This window comes from Antedon mediterranea, chromosome 9 (genome assembly GCF_964355755.1).
Source record: "Antedon mediterranea chromosome 9, ecAntMedi1.1, whole genome shotgun sequence".
Taxonomy (NCBI): Eukaryota; Metazoa; Echinodermata; class Crinoidea; order Comatulida; family Antedonidae; genus Antedon; species Antedon mediterranea.
Genome location: NC_092678.1, coordinates 11,409,788 through 11,426,766, shown reverse-complemented (window position 1 = coordinate 11,426,766; position 16,979 = coordinate 11,409,788). Strand labels below are relative to the sequence as shown.

At 34.4% G+C, this 16,979-nt stretch overlaps 1 protein-coding gene across 2 annotated transcripts; it reads right to left on the bottom strand.

Moving 5' to 3' along the window:
• Positions 1-212: 212 nt before the first annotated feature.
• On the bottom strand, positions 213-15,648 carry LOC140059198 (uncharacterized). 2 transcript variants are annotated; one of them, XM_072105059.1, is made up of 5 exons: positions 15,550-15,648; positions 12,969-13,052; positions 9,404-9,517; positions 3,905-3,967; positions 213-2,392 (listed from the first exon to the last, which is right to left on the bottom strand). In XM_072105059.1, the coding sequence occupies exons 2-5, from the start codon at positions 13,009-13,011 to the stop codon at positions 1,611-1,613; spliced, it is 1,002 nt and encodes a 333-aa protein (XP_071961160.1). In that variant the 5' UTR covers positions 13,012-13,052; positions 15,550-15,648; the 3' UTR covers positions 213-1,610. The 2 variants fall into 2 exon arrangements, with proteins under 2 accessions (XP_071961160.1, XP_071961159.1); XM_072105058.1 differs by lacking the exon at positions 15,550-15,648 and adding an exon at positions 14,822-15,230.
• Between the last annotated feature and the right edge of the window lie 1,331 nt (positions 15,649-16,979).

Genomic DNA, 16,979 nt, shown 5'->3' with positions numbered 1-16,979 from the left:
CGTAGTTGTCCAATGGGCCAATTGTAATTTTCCTAGTGGGTAGCTAGAGGGTAATTGTCCTAGGGGGTAGTTGTCCTAGGGGGTAATTGTCCTAGGGTAATTGTCCTAAGAGGGTAGTTGTCCGGGGGGGGGGGGGGGGGGGGGAGGGCTTCCTGTGGTTGCGGCGTGCGATTTCATAAAAGAATAGCGGCGTTTTGTGTGGATTGTCGAAATAATCAGCCTTTAGTTTATGGTGTTTTTAATAGAATTTATTGCTAAAGTATTACGTGTTAAAATTATAGTTTCTATTAATACTATTAGGCCTAATTATTAGTCTTTAAAGCCCATGTCTATTCTAGTAGTCTGTGTGACGTGTGTATGTTAGGTATGACACAGTCCGAGTAATAAGTCAGCAAAATTAAACAATAATCCTTACACAAAAATACATTCTTTATTCTTGTAGGTCACGTCTAAGCCTTTTTTGGTCTATGTCAATTACTATACGGATCAACGTAGAAAGTTGAAGAAATTAGTTTTGCGCATTTTAACATTTTTTATGCGCGTGCCCGTGTAACTTTTTGTGAAACATTCCATTTTTAATTCACAGAAAGTTTGCCCTTGATATGACTTAAATTGTGTCCATAAAAAATTACGCGCAAGTCACGTTGCGCAACTATGATGTCTGTAAAAAATAGGAGGTGCACACCTTTACGTAAATGTCCATATGCTGGCAAAGTTATGAAATGTTATGTTTACCCAAAATGGGGAGAGAGACAGAACAATAATATAAGAGAAACAAGACAATTACACTTTGTTGTGGATATTTTATAACCAATAAAACAATTTACCATAATTAAATCCACTGTGTTTTATTATGTTTAATACAACTTACTACAGGTATATATGATTAAAGTCTACACAGTAGTACAACATCTATGGGATGATTAGAAGCCTCAAATATGAGAGCAAATACTTCACAAAATGGTAGGTTAGGCAAAAACACATAGTACCATTGTATTTTTTATTTACAGTAAAAAAACAAAATTGCTTAGACTCATAAAAAGATAGACGGTAGCTATATTGAAATTGTGTTTAATCTCAGCTACTTCTAATATTTAAAAAATATATTAAATATATTTAAACACCTCTACATACAGTATATCCTTGTCTTTTGGAATTTCGTTTTATAAACAATGGTTCCAATCAATGACCAGGGGGGTGGGGCTGTAATTTATTATCTTTTTTGTTATTTTTTGTACAATATATAATATTATATTGCATACAACTGAAAACCAACTTGTAGAGTGTGTCGACTACAAATCCAATTCAAGATGCAAGTGGTGGGTTTTGATGATAGCCAGTGTGATATTATACAAAACACTTTGTTTTGTGTAAAACTGTAGCATACACTGAATAAAAGAAACTGATTAATCTCAAAGATCTTGTAAGACTCATTTAGATTAATAAAATGTGGAAAATCTGTTTAAAACTTACTGAATTTATTTTTTGTAATGTTTATTGTTTGAAGGCACAAAACATTGGTCAAACTAAGTTTATTGGAAAGGTTTAAAACATACAAAATGAAAGAAAGATTTATTCACAGTAACATGACTAAAATGTAATACTGCATATTATTCATTTATAACTACACTGCCAATACTTAACGGCATAGTTCTTCCAACATAGCGACACTTATCATTTATAGCATTTTTAATTTCTTTAGCATTTAACTGAATGCCAGCTGCACTAAACTGAATGTCCATTTGCATAAAAATTGCTGTGATCTTTCTACTATCTAAAGCTTTCTTTCCTTTCTTACCACCCATGTTACTGACAGCCATTTCTTCCTTGGTGAATAATTCACCCATGAGAGCTTTTGTTAATAACGTTGGCTTTCGATTTGATCTCAAAAGTCGAGTGTAAAGATCGAAAGAAAACAACAATGGTGGTTTTATGTCTTTGCTTCCAAGTTCTATAAATCCTTCTTCATCCGCATGTATCACAACTGGTGTCAGGTCAAAAGACAAAGGTATCTTTCCACGATTATGGTTAGAAGCAGATATCTGTATTGATGGTGTGGCACCAGAAGGATCGTTTACTACTTGATAGTTGGATTTGTCAGAAGTAGTAACAAGCATTGATGATGTGGTAGCAGACTTATAGGCACCTGCCTGATTTGACTTTGTGTGATCAGAAAAAAAATGTCCTTGACAGTTAGGGAGGTGTGCAATAGGAACTGAAGTGACTGAAGAAGTGTTGTTCACTGCCATTAAGATGGCATCTAGTGTTGACTGCATTTTTTCTTGTCTCTTTAACATCTCTTTCTGTTGTTTCTGTATAGCTTTTATTAACCTCCGATTTTCTAACACCTCATCACTGCAATGATATTTTGCAGAATTACCAAAATCTTTTTCTGGAAACATTAAAACAAATATTATTTTGTAAACTCAGTGGTTCTTCAAACTGCTGGACAGTACTAGAATAATGTATTATGCCTGAATAATTTAAGTCTATTGTATAAAATTTCAATGAATAACTGAATTTTATAATATCTTCAGACCTTAAAGGCCCATTTAATGATAAATAAATAAACATACATTTTTCTTGGATAAAACGAAAAGAATTAGGGTGTCTGATCATTTCGGCCACCAGTCATTTCGGCTGCCGGATATGGAACGCCCAAAATCATGAAACGACAAAAAAGACAAAATATGTATTGTTCATTTCGGCCGTGAGAATCGTCAATATTATTAGTAACGTATGGCACACCTTAATTGTCAAAGAGGGTGTATACATGTGCCAATAAATAGACGTGTGTAAATCACACAGCCGATGTATGACTAATGAAGGGATTAGGCCTAGTTTAGTAGTTTTAACTAAAGTACAGTATTTCTACACGACTTACTTTATTTCACAGTGGTTGTTGTGGGGGGGGGGGGGGGGGGGTTTGTAGGGTTCAGGAAGAAGCCGGCGAATGATAGTAAAATATAGATAGCGCAACTCCATGCAAATCTAAAAGTATGATTGTTTTTGTTGATTGCTTGCTTTTTGAATATGCACGTCTATTTAGGCAATAGACACATTTATACACCCTTTTGACAATGGCAACAACATTTTTGACGATTCTGGCGGCCGAAATGAACAATACATATTTTGTCCTTTTGGCGTTTCATGATTTTGGGTGTTCCATAACCGGCGGCCGAAATGACTGATGGTCGATATGCACTGTGACCGAACTTAGAACAGTTGTTTTCGTTCTAGAACTATAGGATAATGATAGTTATGATGATTATGTATGCTGTATTTGATAAAAATAATATTTTTGAAAATCCAATTAAATGATGTCATGATAAATAAAATCGTTGTATTGTAACGATATTATTGTGCTTACTAATCATGACATCATTTGATTGGATGTGTGGTAAAATTATTTTCATTAAAAGCAGAATAGATGATAATCCTATAGTTCTAGGATAAAAACTTTTTTAAATTCTTTTGATTTAGGTATAAAAATGCATATTTATCTTTTTATCGTCGATCATTTTTTATTATAATACCCGTCACAACCTTGGGTATTGCTAAACTGCAAAAACCTTGCGAAAACCTCCAAACTACTTAATAATATTGATTATATCATGACTAGAACTATAACACTGAACAGACTATTTATTCAAAAAAAATAAAGGAATGATAACTTGACAGAGAAAATTCATCTAAAAATGAATGTTTTTAACCGAAAAGTCAAACTTACACAGTGAAATAATCAACCTGAATCACAGGTACCTGGCATTAAATCAGCAAACCAATTAAAAGTTTGCCAGAACACAATATAAAAGATCTTTGGCAGTCAAGGTGTGTTGGCGGTGAAAGTAGTAAGCACAGTTTAATATTCTACTAACATTTTAAAATACAGTAGTTATCTTACCATCTTCTGTATAGGTCACTGATGTGCAAAGGATTTGGTCACCAGATGAAATTTCAAGTGTATCTGAATAAATTAAGAATTTATTTTAAAGGTGAATCACATACAGTACATTGACAGTAGTCCACTACTAGTTCCAAAAAAGTTTATTCAACTGTGTGCAAGCAGCATTTTTTGCACCGCGGCTTTAGGCAGCTATTTCCCAGAGGACTACTCATTCAGAAGCTATATCAAGCGGAAGCTATAGTTCTAGAGGCTGACAGTTTTTGAATTTTGTATCTCGGACGGGTCATGCTCAAATTACAAGTTTAGTTTATGATTATATTTTTGTTCTATAGTAAAACTAGACTATATGTTTAAGTTACACAAAATGTTTACTGACTGAAGAAAAAACAATAATTTAAGATGTATTGTCCCCCAAAAACATAAATAATTAATATTAATAAATCAGACTATATAAGTAGGTAATTTTGCAGTTTTAAGTTATGATCACTTCTATAATTAATAATTTAAAAAAAAAATTATTTCAATTATAAAAAAAGAAATGTTTTAACCAAAAACCATTGTCTGACAGGTATTTTTTGCTTTAAATTAAATTTTTTACAGGTAAAAAAAATTTTTTTTCTGATCCATTTTCGGTTAAAGTGAATTACTAACTATTATGTGACAATAAAAATGACACATTCAAAAGCAAATTTAAAAAAAAAAATGTTTAGGGAGACAATATATCTTTTAAACTGTCAACAAGCGAGCAGCATTTTTTGTAAGAAATATTTCTTGTTTATAGCTTCGTTTTGCCAATTTTAAATAGAAATTGTATTACTTCATCCATGTTTTAGCATGTCTTTTAAGTGTTCAAAGTTTTGTTTAGTGGTGTATAGGTGTCTTCTGTTTAAGTGATTCATAGGAGTTTTCAAGTTCTTTTGCGCTGTCAGTCATTTTAAAACTTTGTACATCAGGGCCGTAGCCAGGATCTGTCAAGGGGGGGTTCGGACACTAAATATTTGGGTCAACCCCACCCCCCCTCCCCCAGCCTGATGCGAAGTGAATTTTGTTAAATGACACCCCTAGATGGCCGGAAAAGACACTCTCGTGCAGCATGCTATATAACCAATGAGCAAAAAGATCGTACCTTTTCCTCCTCCTCAAACACGTCGATAATTTAAATGACGATAACTATTTGTTGCCGTATGCTAGATGCGCGTGCTCTGTGCGGAACCGCCGATTGTTTCATCATTTACTTCGTATTTTGTTTTGCGTTCAAGTTCAATGCGAACGTATATCTACAGCCCCGAAAAAAGCACACTGGGTGAAGGCAAATGCTATTTGCTAGCTCTATCTATAATATTTATTTACAGCAATTTGTTGAGGAATATAAATATGTAAATAGGTGATATTGATACATTTTAGTACGTATTGCGTCGGCGTGGTCTAGAAAAAAATAATCGGATGCCATAATGTGAACTACAGTACTTGATACCATAGATATTATAGTGTAAAATATTAATATTCACTATAATCCTCTATGATACATTATACTTCATAGTCACACATAAATACTGATGTACGTCGGAAGGCTATATACTTTATGCATGCTGCCTGACTGCCAGTGATCTAAACAATTATAGGTACGCAGTTGTCTGGCGGTGTCCTTTGTACGAATCGTTCGTGCGCCAGCTCGCTATGAGACGCGTCAATATCATGTTACATGCAGGGACCAAACATTTATTTTTCAGGTTAAAATCGGCAACTCATTTGCAGCTTTTAGAAATTTACAGACACGTATCACTAGTTGACGCTCATACAGAGAAGAAGGTTCACGAACAAGTTTACGAATTTTTCAATTTACAAACAACTTTCTGTACTGTGGGGCACGTATTTGGAGGATTTTTGGCGATGAGGGTGAGGTATTGGGCATGTCGGGGATGGGGGTTCGCAGTTGGTTAAGGGGGGTTCGCTATAAAGGGGGGGTTCGCCCGAACCATAAAAACCCCCCCTGGCTACGGGCCTGTACATTGATGGAATATTGCATTATTGAGTCATGATTGCTTTTGCTTTAAATCTTCACCTCTATGGTCTTCTTTATTCCAGTGTACGATTGTTTTGTTTTATGACTTTGTGCTAGAGTTATTCACAAAGACGCATTATCAACATTGGTTGTCATTTATTATTTTCAAAGTTTATTAAACTATTTGATTGAAAATATGATACAAAAATTTAACTTAACTTGCTGATTTTGGTCGAAATAAATGTCTTAAATATTAAGTTTCATTTATTTACAAAAATAATTAAATCATGAAAAAACACAGTAATATAATCACAATAGCTTAATTTAACAACAATGTATATATACCTATATATATCCAATCTGCAGACAGTACTGTTTCAATCTTATTAGATCTTGTCAGTGCAGCTCAGGTTTCGAAATGAAATGTACCGCAGAACTGGCACAATATATAGGCTGAGCCAGGTATGCAGGACATGGTACACTGGTTATGAACACAAAGAGTGCACAAGCTCAACAAGCGTGCTTTGCAAAATGCTAATAGTATTCACAACAAAAATGCACTGTTTCGAACTGAAGAGTGCTCTACAAAACAACATACTATATATGTATAATTTATATTGTAGCAGAAAATAGAGGAGCCTAATATTATCCTATACATATATATATATATATCGTTTCAAATTAATTAATTAAATTTCAGTATATCACCGGGCGGTTTAGAATTAATGTTCATTGCCTGATGTGTTTATGTAAAAGTATCTCTTTGGAGATCCCGCCTCGTGAATAAAAATACTGAAAGATGAGGGCGTATCAATTTGATCTCTGGTGCGCGTGCGTACAACTGAGGACTAGTGCTGTTCCACCGTACCACGCCGAGAATGTTAAAGAGTCGCTATCCTATCGAGTTTGAACAATACCATGAAAGCTCCAGTGGTCTAATGGTTAGGACATCTGCATATCAAGCAGATGGTCCGAGTTTGAGTCTCGGTTGGGGCGACTTTTTCTCATTCTCACAGATTTCCTCATCTTTATCGTTTCAAATTAATTAATTAAATTTCAGTATATCACCGGGCAGTTTAGAATTAATGTTCATTGCCTGATGTGTTTATATATATATAAATCCAAAGGCAAATTACTGAAAAAAATGACAATGCTGTGGGTAAAGTGGCTGGATCTCAATGGAGATACAAAAATAAAAAGCGAAAAAGCTAAATCAAAACGATAAAGTAAACAGCCAGAAAAGTTAGCAGAGCTTTCGGGCAACACTAGCCCTTCATCAGTGCAAGTGAAGGAATTTGGATAACGTCATAGTATAAATCTGGCAAGTGCTGCCTGGGTATATATATAATATATATAAATCCAAAAGCAAATTACTGAAAAAAATGACAATGCTGTGGGTATCAGTGGCTGGATCTCAATGGAGATACAAAAAAAACCCCGAAAAGCTAAATCAAAACGATAAAGTAAACAGCTAGAAAAGTTAGCATTAATATAAATGTAGTAAAGATAATTATAGACCCATTGCACTTGCCAAGTATCATTTCTAAAATCTTTGAATCCATTCTAGTTGAATACTATATAATGTTTCTTAATTCAGATGATAATCAATTTGCTTTCAAGAAAGATCACTCAACTGATACCTGTATTTATGTGCTTAAACAAGTAATAGATTACTATAAAAGAAATGATAGCCCTGTATACGGCTGTTTTACAGAGTTATTAATTGATTCAAAAAGCTTATTAATAAGGGTATGCATCTCACTATTGTTAAAATATTGATATATTGATTGGTATAATAATCAGCGCTTCATTGTACGTTGGGAAAAAACTTACTCAAAGCCTTTCACTGTATCTAATTAATTAATTAATTAATTAAAATGTAGGCTTAAAAATTAGGTATGTACAAGTTTGTGTGGGTACATGTTATACATCGCGATAGCACCCACACGTTGAGCCTTGAATTGAGTTTGCTTAGCAAGGCTAGGCTTAAATGCTAAGCATACATTTTAAATAGTGTATACTGTATTTCTTTATGATTTAAGTCGTAGGCTGCTACTACAAGTTACAATAATTATTATTATTATTCTGTAGTATTTCAAACAAGCTACCCTCTGATTAATAATGATCAATTTGATGATCTGGGCTTGCTAGTTCTAGAAAAGTCAGATCTGAGTTTTCCAGATCTAGAAAACTCAGATATCTGAGTTTTCTAGATCTAGAAAACTCAGATATTTCTGAGATCTGAGTTTTCTAGATCTGAGATACCCAATTGCCCCATCCTTATCTGGGTTGCAGGGGCTTGTTGATACCTGTGAGGAATATGCGTCTAATCATTATATCATATACAATTCAAAAACATCTGTATGCATGTTACTTCGTCCAAAACGATGCACATTTAATGGTGATCCTGAAGTATTTTTACATACTATTAATAATGACCTAAAAGATGATGCTGACATAATGCGGCTATATATTTCTCTGAGTTTAAGAGAAAATTGTATTGATAGGAAGTTTAGTAAAATGTTCTGATAAGGTTAAAATACATGTTGTTTAGATCATATTGGTTAATTATTGTGAATCATTATGATCTAATTACAATAAGGGCACCTTGAGAAAGATACAAGTTTGTTAAAATAACGCATTGCGTATGATACTTAATTTACTATGACTATGGCACGGCAGGACAGACATAACTATGTCAAGTGACCTCGCTTGTGTTATGTAGACATTGCTCGTGTTGAGTTTACATATCTCTCGTGTTATATGGTGACATCGCTCGTGTTGAGTTCATACATTTCTCGTGTTATGTTGACATCGCTCGAGACGAGTTTATACATCGCTCATGTGATATTGACATCGCTCGAGTTGAGTTTATACATCGCTCAAGTTAAGTTTATACATCAAATTTTATATGAATATACAGTGGTTAAATAAAAAATATATTATTATCATAAATAGCATGATTTCCAACTTTATTATATCAATTTTTACACTAGTCCTAGTTGAGGCCTACTTTTAGAAAAGATTTTTTTCATATTTTATTGCGATAAAAAACTTGATATGCACGATGTGTTAAAACTTGTGTAAAAAATATATATTATCTTTCAAAGAAAACATCAGAAAGTCTATCTATGGTTTCTCACTAAGAGTCAACCACTCTAATAATATTATTCTGGTACAGAATTAGTTAGCGAGTTTTAAGTTTATTACCTTTATTGATGTATTTATATTTGCATGGTGGTTGAGCCACACCTTAATTTGCTATTGGCTATACATACTCACTTGTTTAAAAATTTAAGCGTCTTTTGTTAGGATCTAGCCTGGAGTACTTGGTATTTATTTTATATGAGGCATTATCAAATATAATTTGTATAACTTTACTATTATTTATTATGCTATATTGTCTCACTCATAGGAGATTTGTTGTTTCAGAAATGGTTAATAAATAGATGAGAATTGCATTAACAATGTGCATAAAATTGGCCAGAAATTACCTCTGTCTTTATAATCTACTTCATTCATGTTTTCTGTACTTGTTGATTCATCAAATCCCATTATCGCCACAGCATTGTGGTTCACATACAAATCTTCATCCATTGGAATTTCATCTAAAAAAAATGTAATGAGTGAATGGTATTTACACTAAAAAGGATTTTTGCAACATCCTCCTTTTCCTCAAAATATTTTAGCAGAAATTTTAATATTAATAAACAATTTTGTTAATAGATGCCTTTGGTAATTTATTTCAAATGAAAAGAAAGTGTTTGACATTCAACCATTCTAATCTGCACCTCATTATTCATAAGTTAGAGAGCACCATTTCAAAACAAACCTTCCAAAAAAGCCAGAATGTTTACCACACATTTGTGTAATTGTCTTTTAACATAAAAACAACCTTCGACCTTCAAACATGTTTGTGTCATGATGAAAACCAATTTGGGAAATACCATTATAGTGGTACATAGCAAACAAAAAGAATTTGGATATCTAGTCTACTCAGACAGTCAGGCTACCCACTACCTGTTTTGTAATCAGGGCACTGTAAACTGTGTAAATAAAAATCCTGTTGCATTTCTTCCAGCCTTCAGACATCAATGACTTCAAAAGCAAATACAAAATCAAATTAATGTGAAACATCCTAGTAAAAACGACCAAAAACATTCAGCATCTGGCAGCACAAATCATAGTCTTTGATTTAGTGAATTGGACATCCACAGCATAGAGAGAGACAGCGACATACAGAAGTGTTTGAAGCAGTGTTGCTTCAATGATGATGATGGTGACTCTATGTTAGACAACAGAGACAAGTTAGTTACTGAAGAGTTAACCAGCATTGACGACTTTCTACTCAGTTAACTTTCTTTCCAGTTAATCTTAAGGACCAGTATACTGTAGATACCATTTTAGTTGTTAAATTGATGTTTAAAAGAGATATTACAAGAAACCAACCAACTAAAAAATTATTTTCCCAACATTTTATTGTATAAACCATGCTAAACACAGACTGCTGTATAGCAATTATTATTATATTATTATCATCAGAGATATGATGAAGCAAACATCATAATAGTTTCTATAAATTAGTTATTGACAATTAAAACGGATTTAGGTTCAACGATTTGTCCCAAATAGAGGTTTTTTCCAAACGTGGTATACACTGTCTAATGGATGTCCATCTTGAAAAATACCTGCACACAACAATACGAGAATGATTCGCATTTACCTATCTCCTTCTATGATAATTGTTTTTAATTGCTGAAAACCGGTTGAAAAGCTCGAGTACAGCATCATGTTGAAGACAGGCAGATTTTTCTTTAAAAAAATACTATTTTGATGTATTTAATATACGTTTATACAAATGTATTGAGTTGCGATGAATGGAACATTCCAATATAACTATTTGGTTTAACACAAGTACCTGTAGGTAAATTTATGGGCCCTTGGGGAATAAACCTAAAACCTTAATAGTATTACAATACTTGGACAGTAAATATATATTAACCATTTTTGGTCGCCATTTGAATAGCAATTTTTTTACTGTGAATGTGGGTACTGTTAGATATAAACACATGTACAAATAAACTTATTACTGTGAGTGTGGGTAGGCTCTACTGTTATACAGTAGTATAAACGCACAATATACAAATAAACTGACAGTTGTTAGCATTTGTATTAATAATTACAAAAAATGATAAACGTTGTAGTTAGTGTATTGTTACATGTACTTTAGTATTTTAATCGACTATGACAGTGAGAGTTTTAACAAAGTATTAAAGCGCAAATGTGTTACTGATATTAAGTGAGTGAGTGGCCGAGCGGTTAAGACAGTGGAACCGTAATTACGTAGCCATAACATCAGCAGGGGTTCGAGGCTCACTCACTCCATGGTTCTGGTGGTAGAATGAGTCTTCTCGGATAAGGACTATAAACCGTAGGTCCAGTGTACACATCTAGCTCGTGTGCACTTTAAAGAACCTAGTACATCTTTCGAGACGAGTAGGGGGTTACCCCGGTGTATTAGTACATCACAGCCACTGATCACCAACTGGGCCCTTTGGGAGACCAGTCTTTGACTGAAGAGGTTACTCAGTATAAATATAAATTTCAATTCAATTCAAGTGGTATATTATTTATAGGCCTATAAAACATGAAAAAAATATTTCGTTACTGAGTGGATAAAGAATATATTAAAAAATTGTTCCTCTTTGTACCCATCCTCTTTCCCATCCCTCAAACCTAATGTTACATACAAAACACAAATTGGGTTCAATATTTAAAGATGTATTGTCCCTTGAAACACACAAAAATGAAGGTCAAAATATTCTAAATTTAAATTGGCCATATCAAAGTTATTCACTTATAAGTCTAAAATTAGAGCAAAAAAACAAGTTTACGTAATTAACAGGTAAATTAGTTTGATTACATTTCGTCTGGAAAATTGTCGCGAGCAAAAGTAAAAAAAGATTTCAAACCACGAGTACGCATTATGCATAAAACAATTAGGATTGTTTACAACTCGTCACGGTTGAAAAGATATTTTTAATTTTTACACAGATCATGAGGAAGTTTTATGATTATGCATACAGAGTAGCCAAACAAAGCGCATTTCATTATGGGATATGTTTTGATTGAAAACTTTGACTGGAAGTCAAAGTTATTTTTTTAACAAAAAACCGTCTGTATTTCAGTTAAATGATTTTTTTTTCGACAAATTTTTGGTGATAGTTAATAACTATTTTGATACTTCAAAATGACCCACCTTTTTTCGAAATCTATTATTTTTTGGGAATTAGTCAAAGGGACAATCTTTAATAAATGAGTCCAGATAAAAAATTAGGACTCATTAATATGACAAGTTTCTCTTTTGGATGTAGGCCTAATTCCCAGGGTGCTCATTTTAGTTGACTACATAAATCATCGAGTCTATTTATTCGTTTCTGTAAACGACAATGTATTATAGTCCTGCGGTATGTTCATTGGAAATTGCCAGTTTTTTACGCTGGAAATTACTGTGTATTTGAGAATCATCTGTGGGCACGACCTACAGTAATCTTGTCCTACCATCTAGTCTTGTTATTGTTCTTGTTTTTGTTCTCCTTCACTAGGACGGTCATGGGTCCACTTTGGACGATTTTGTTTAGGACAACCTTAGCTGGGAGCAAAAAGGGGAAATCAGAGACTTTACCCACTGAGAAAACTTAATCATTTTAATGTTGACAAAACTATTAAAATATTTTAAAACTCTTTGACAATTGATTTGAATAAACCTTCATAATTGGTGTCTACTTTTAAGAGTGCTGTTACAACCGCTAAAGTAGAAAACGCCAGCTAATGTCGAAACAACTGCTAAATATAGAACAATCCACCGCTATTGTAGTAAAACCTCCAGCTAATATAGAAACACCAACAGCTTTTATGTAGTAAATAAAAATCAACACCAGCTAATGTAGAACGGTCAACAGCTAATGTAGTAAGGAAAATTGCCTCCCAGCTAATGTAGTTATTATCTGCAGCTAATGTAGAATATATTATATATATTTTTCTTATTAATTTACTAACCTTTTTCAACCTTAATTTCAGGGTCATCTAAACGAACTGACATAATGCCAGAAACCTCCTCACTAGATTCTGATGCAAGAAGCTCTGAAAAACAATTTTTGATAAAATTATGAATTAGGCAAGACAAAAACAAATTAATATCCATATATAATATTAATAACAAAAAGTAAAAAATAACTAAACCATTTAATATCTAATATAATAGCACTAAGCCAAAATTTGTTCCTCTATCTCCTCCTACACTGCAAGTCTGATACTAGCGCCTTTTTATTCCTCTCTATCCATTAGTCTATATTAGCACGGCAAATTTATGAAAAAATGTGTTTTTAGGCTAATTTCTTCGAACGCTGCTTTCGTAAATTCTTGGCCATTTTTCTATTTCACAATTAAGTCACTCAGGTAATTAGCAATATCGAGAAAAGAAAGTACCACATGTGATCAGCGCAGCTGCAGTTATAGTATAGCGGTAGTGCTGCCGTGTGCCATTTCAAATGCAACGAGCAGTAAGTATAATAAAACTGTATTCTTGTTCATGTTTCTGGCACCTTCCAAACATAAGATTGAGCATCCCTTTTACCATATTTGCAAACACCAAATGCAGTGATAACACTAGGCTAGGTTAAGTTTCTTACTAATTAATATTCCAAAGCTGCTATATAGGCAATAGTTGAATGCGGGATGATTCGGCCCAGGTGTGACGGGACGAATCGGCCCACTTTTAGGCGGATATAATGTCTGACTAAGAGAGGCTTCTAATTTCATTATATACGAAATATTATGTTTTGTATTACATTTTATGTGAAATGTTATTAACATATTTTGGAAGCTTTTACAAACAACAATGAAATGCAGGATTATGTCCTATACCAAACATGAGGACGGAATATAACTGACGATTTAGGCTAATTTCACTACAAATACAAGCAGGTGTATGCGAATTTGGTGTAATGGTTTGTAACCAGCCTTTCAACTAACAATAGATTCTGTTGACTAACAATAGAACAGCAACGGCAAAAACAAACGGGTGAATTTGAAAAGAAATAGGTTTTTAAAAACAGACTACTTGTATCAAAAAACCTGTAACTTAAATCAATTTTTGTTTTAAACTTTATACAAATCACAAATTATAACTCTTGCCTCTTGTACAAAGATGAAGTTTTTTTGACAAGTAGTTCTTGAGAAAATGCAATTTCAGTTTACTTTTACCCTAACCTGAGTAAAACTGCTCGCCGGCTTTTTAACAATTCTGTCCTATCTTTTAACACTAGCAGGTCTGAAAAGTATACTAAAAAGTGGTCCAGAATTGGGACATTGGTCCCAAAATTGAATGGAATGATCCTTGACCACATATCTATCTGTATAATATTCATTTTGGTAAAGATCTTGTAATTACTTTTTGACTAATCCTGCTAACAAAAAGACAACCACGATCGATTACATTAGTCATTAAATTGTTTTTAACATCATGGGGGAATGAAGATGTTAAAACAAAAGAACAACGTGGATTAAAAACAGATATATTGTACACAAAAAGCCTATAAACAAAAGTAGTAATTATTAATGAGTTGCTATAATGATAATTAAAAAACAGACTTAATTTATAATATTAAAATAACAAATGAAACCAAGTAGTTTTCAATAATAACAATGGTTAATCATGGCCTTTTTTGAATGATACATTATTATGACTAATTTTGTGCACCATATATCTTGAACCCTAGCAGTAGTAGTACTAGGGCCTTGGCCTAGTAGGTAATCGTAATCTGGCCTATAGGCCTAGCCTAGTATGAATTCGTAGCCTAGCTAGGCTAGGCCCTAGTCTAGGCTAGGCTAGGTAGGAGGCCTAGGCCTACCTTGATTGATGAAAACACTGGATCGATTCGAAACACTAAAAAAACAGACACTTCTTTTTAACTCCCAAATAGGCAACACACTCTGCCAGCCCCCTTTCCTTTGTTTTTCATTGAGAGTAGGCCCCTGTCTAAGGGGATGCTAGTCAAGTCGCCCCATCGCAAATTCGCCCCATGCAAAGTCGGATGCTAGAGAGTAGAGTCAAGTCGCCGCATCTGTGCATGTTGCCAGTGATAAATTTTAAATTATGCCGTAGCCTGACTCAAATAATCCCAGATTGGGAAAAATAATGCCAAATCCCCAAAATGTGGCCCTAATTAAAAAACATCTGTAAAACCCCAACTGACACAAAGTAGGCCAAGAATGTGATTACATGTCGTTACAAATTTATATTTTTAGTTTTGTGTGTATTTAAATTCCCAATATCTGAGGTGCGAAAATGGTAACTAATTGCAAATAATGTCACCAAACACCACCAGCTACCGCCCCCCCCCCCCCACCCCAGACCCAATTTCAAAACCTGCTGCTACAGCCACGGAAATTTTATGATATTTCCAAACATATTTCAGCTAAAAAATTCAAAATTTCCGTGGCTGTAGCAGGTTTTGAAATTGGGTCGGGGGTGGGGGTAGGCCTAGCTGGTGGTGTTTGATGACATTTGCAATTACCATTTTCGCACCTCAGATATTGGGAATTATACACACAAACAAAACTAAAAATATAAACTCACCAACTCATTTGCATAATAACGCACGGCATACCAACTGTTTAATATTTGTATTGTATAGGGGTGCAATCAATGCAGGGGTGGCGCCAGGATCTTCCCGACGCGGGGGCTACATTCCCCGACGAGGGGGCTATGCGAGCGAAGCGAGCATCACTAGGCTGGGGGCCAGGGGGGGCCGCCAAAAGCCCCCGGTGGGGGTCCAGGGGGCGAAGCCCCCGGAAGCAACGCGTTCTAGCGTCATTTGAGGTCATTTTAATCAGATTTAGGGTAGCCATTTTTTCCATTTTTTATAATGCATAAATAAAATACTGCGTGCAAAAAAACGATGAGCGATGACTGTTTCAATCCATATTTTTCAATTTAAAAAATAAAAGTTCAATTCAAAGAAAATTTAGAAAAATAGAGTTGGAGGTCCCGGAAATTGGACTTATTATACTTCAAAACATGAAACAAAATATATAAGTCCCTATCATGGTTGTGACTGAGCTAAGAAATGTAGAAAAACAAAATAGAGATGTTAGGTCCCGGAAAATGCACCTTGTACTTCGAAATATGACCAGCTTTATTGTTGGGGCTGAGCTAAGAAAATGTTTAAAACTAGAGCTGCAGGTCTTCAAAAAATTGCATTTTATACTTTGGAAACATCAGGCCTAGAGGCTTAAAAAACGCAAGTAGACCTTTTTCAGTCGGGGAAATAAGTTTATTCCTCCCAAGTGTATGCGTGCGTACCATCTGGACTTCCGAGTGGTGAGAAATTCATGACATACAGGACATTGAAAATGTAATAACTTAGCTATAATAAGATGTTGGCTAAGCGAAAATGGCACGTTTTTTTTGTTTAGTAATGGATGAAAAATTTATTTTAGGTGCCCCACGGTACAGAAGGTTACTTGTAAATTAAAAAATTGGTGAAAATACGAACAATTAACTTAATTCGTTTTTGCTGTAGTGTAGCGTACGTCGACACAGTAACCGTCGGTAAACTTCGCCTGGAAAATAACTACAGTACACATTTTGGTCCCCTGATGGAACATGATACTGTATCACGCGTCTCGACCCAACGTTGAACGATTCGTACAAAGGGATACCGCCAGACAAGTGCGTACCTAGCTATTGTTTAGTAGTAAGTTAGATCGCTGGCAATAATGAATGCATATAAAGTGCATAATATCACTCTGACGTACTCTCACGGTCAATGAAACGTCGCGGTTTTCTAGGCGCTGAAGCTAGCTACGAAGTGAACGCGAACGCTTTTTACTGTATATTATATTCCCCGACAAAAAGTACCCGTGTTCCCTTCGGTAACCGTCGGTAAACTTCGCCTGGAAAATAACTACATTACACATTTTGGTCCCTGGATGGAACTTGATATCACACGTCTCAACCCAACGTTAAACGATTCGTACAAAGGGATACCGCCAGACAAGTGCGTA

Excerpts from the sequence above, each read along its gene's own strand:
- LOC140059198 (XM_072105059.1), bottom strand. The coding sequence starts at position 13,011 with ATGTCAGTTCGTTTAGATGACCCTGAAATTAAGGTTGAAAAAG. Across the intron at positions 3,968-9,403 it reads AGTAGATTATAAAGACAGAG|ATACACTTGAAATTTCATCT; the intron begins GTAATTTCTGGC and ends TAATTTATTCAG. Across the intron at positions 2,393-3,904 it reads AGTGACCTATACAGAAGATG|AAAAAGATTTTGGTAATTCT; the intron begins GTAAGATAACTA and ends TAATGTTTCCAG.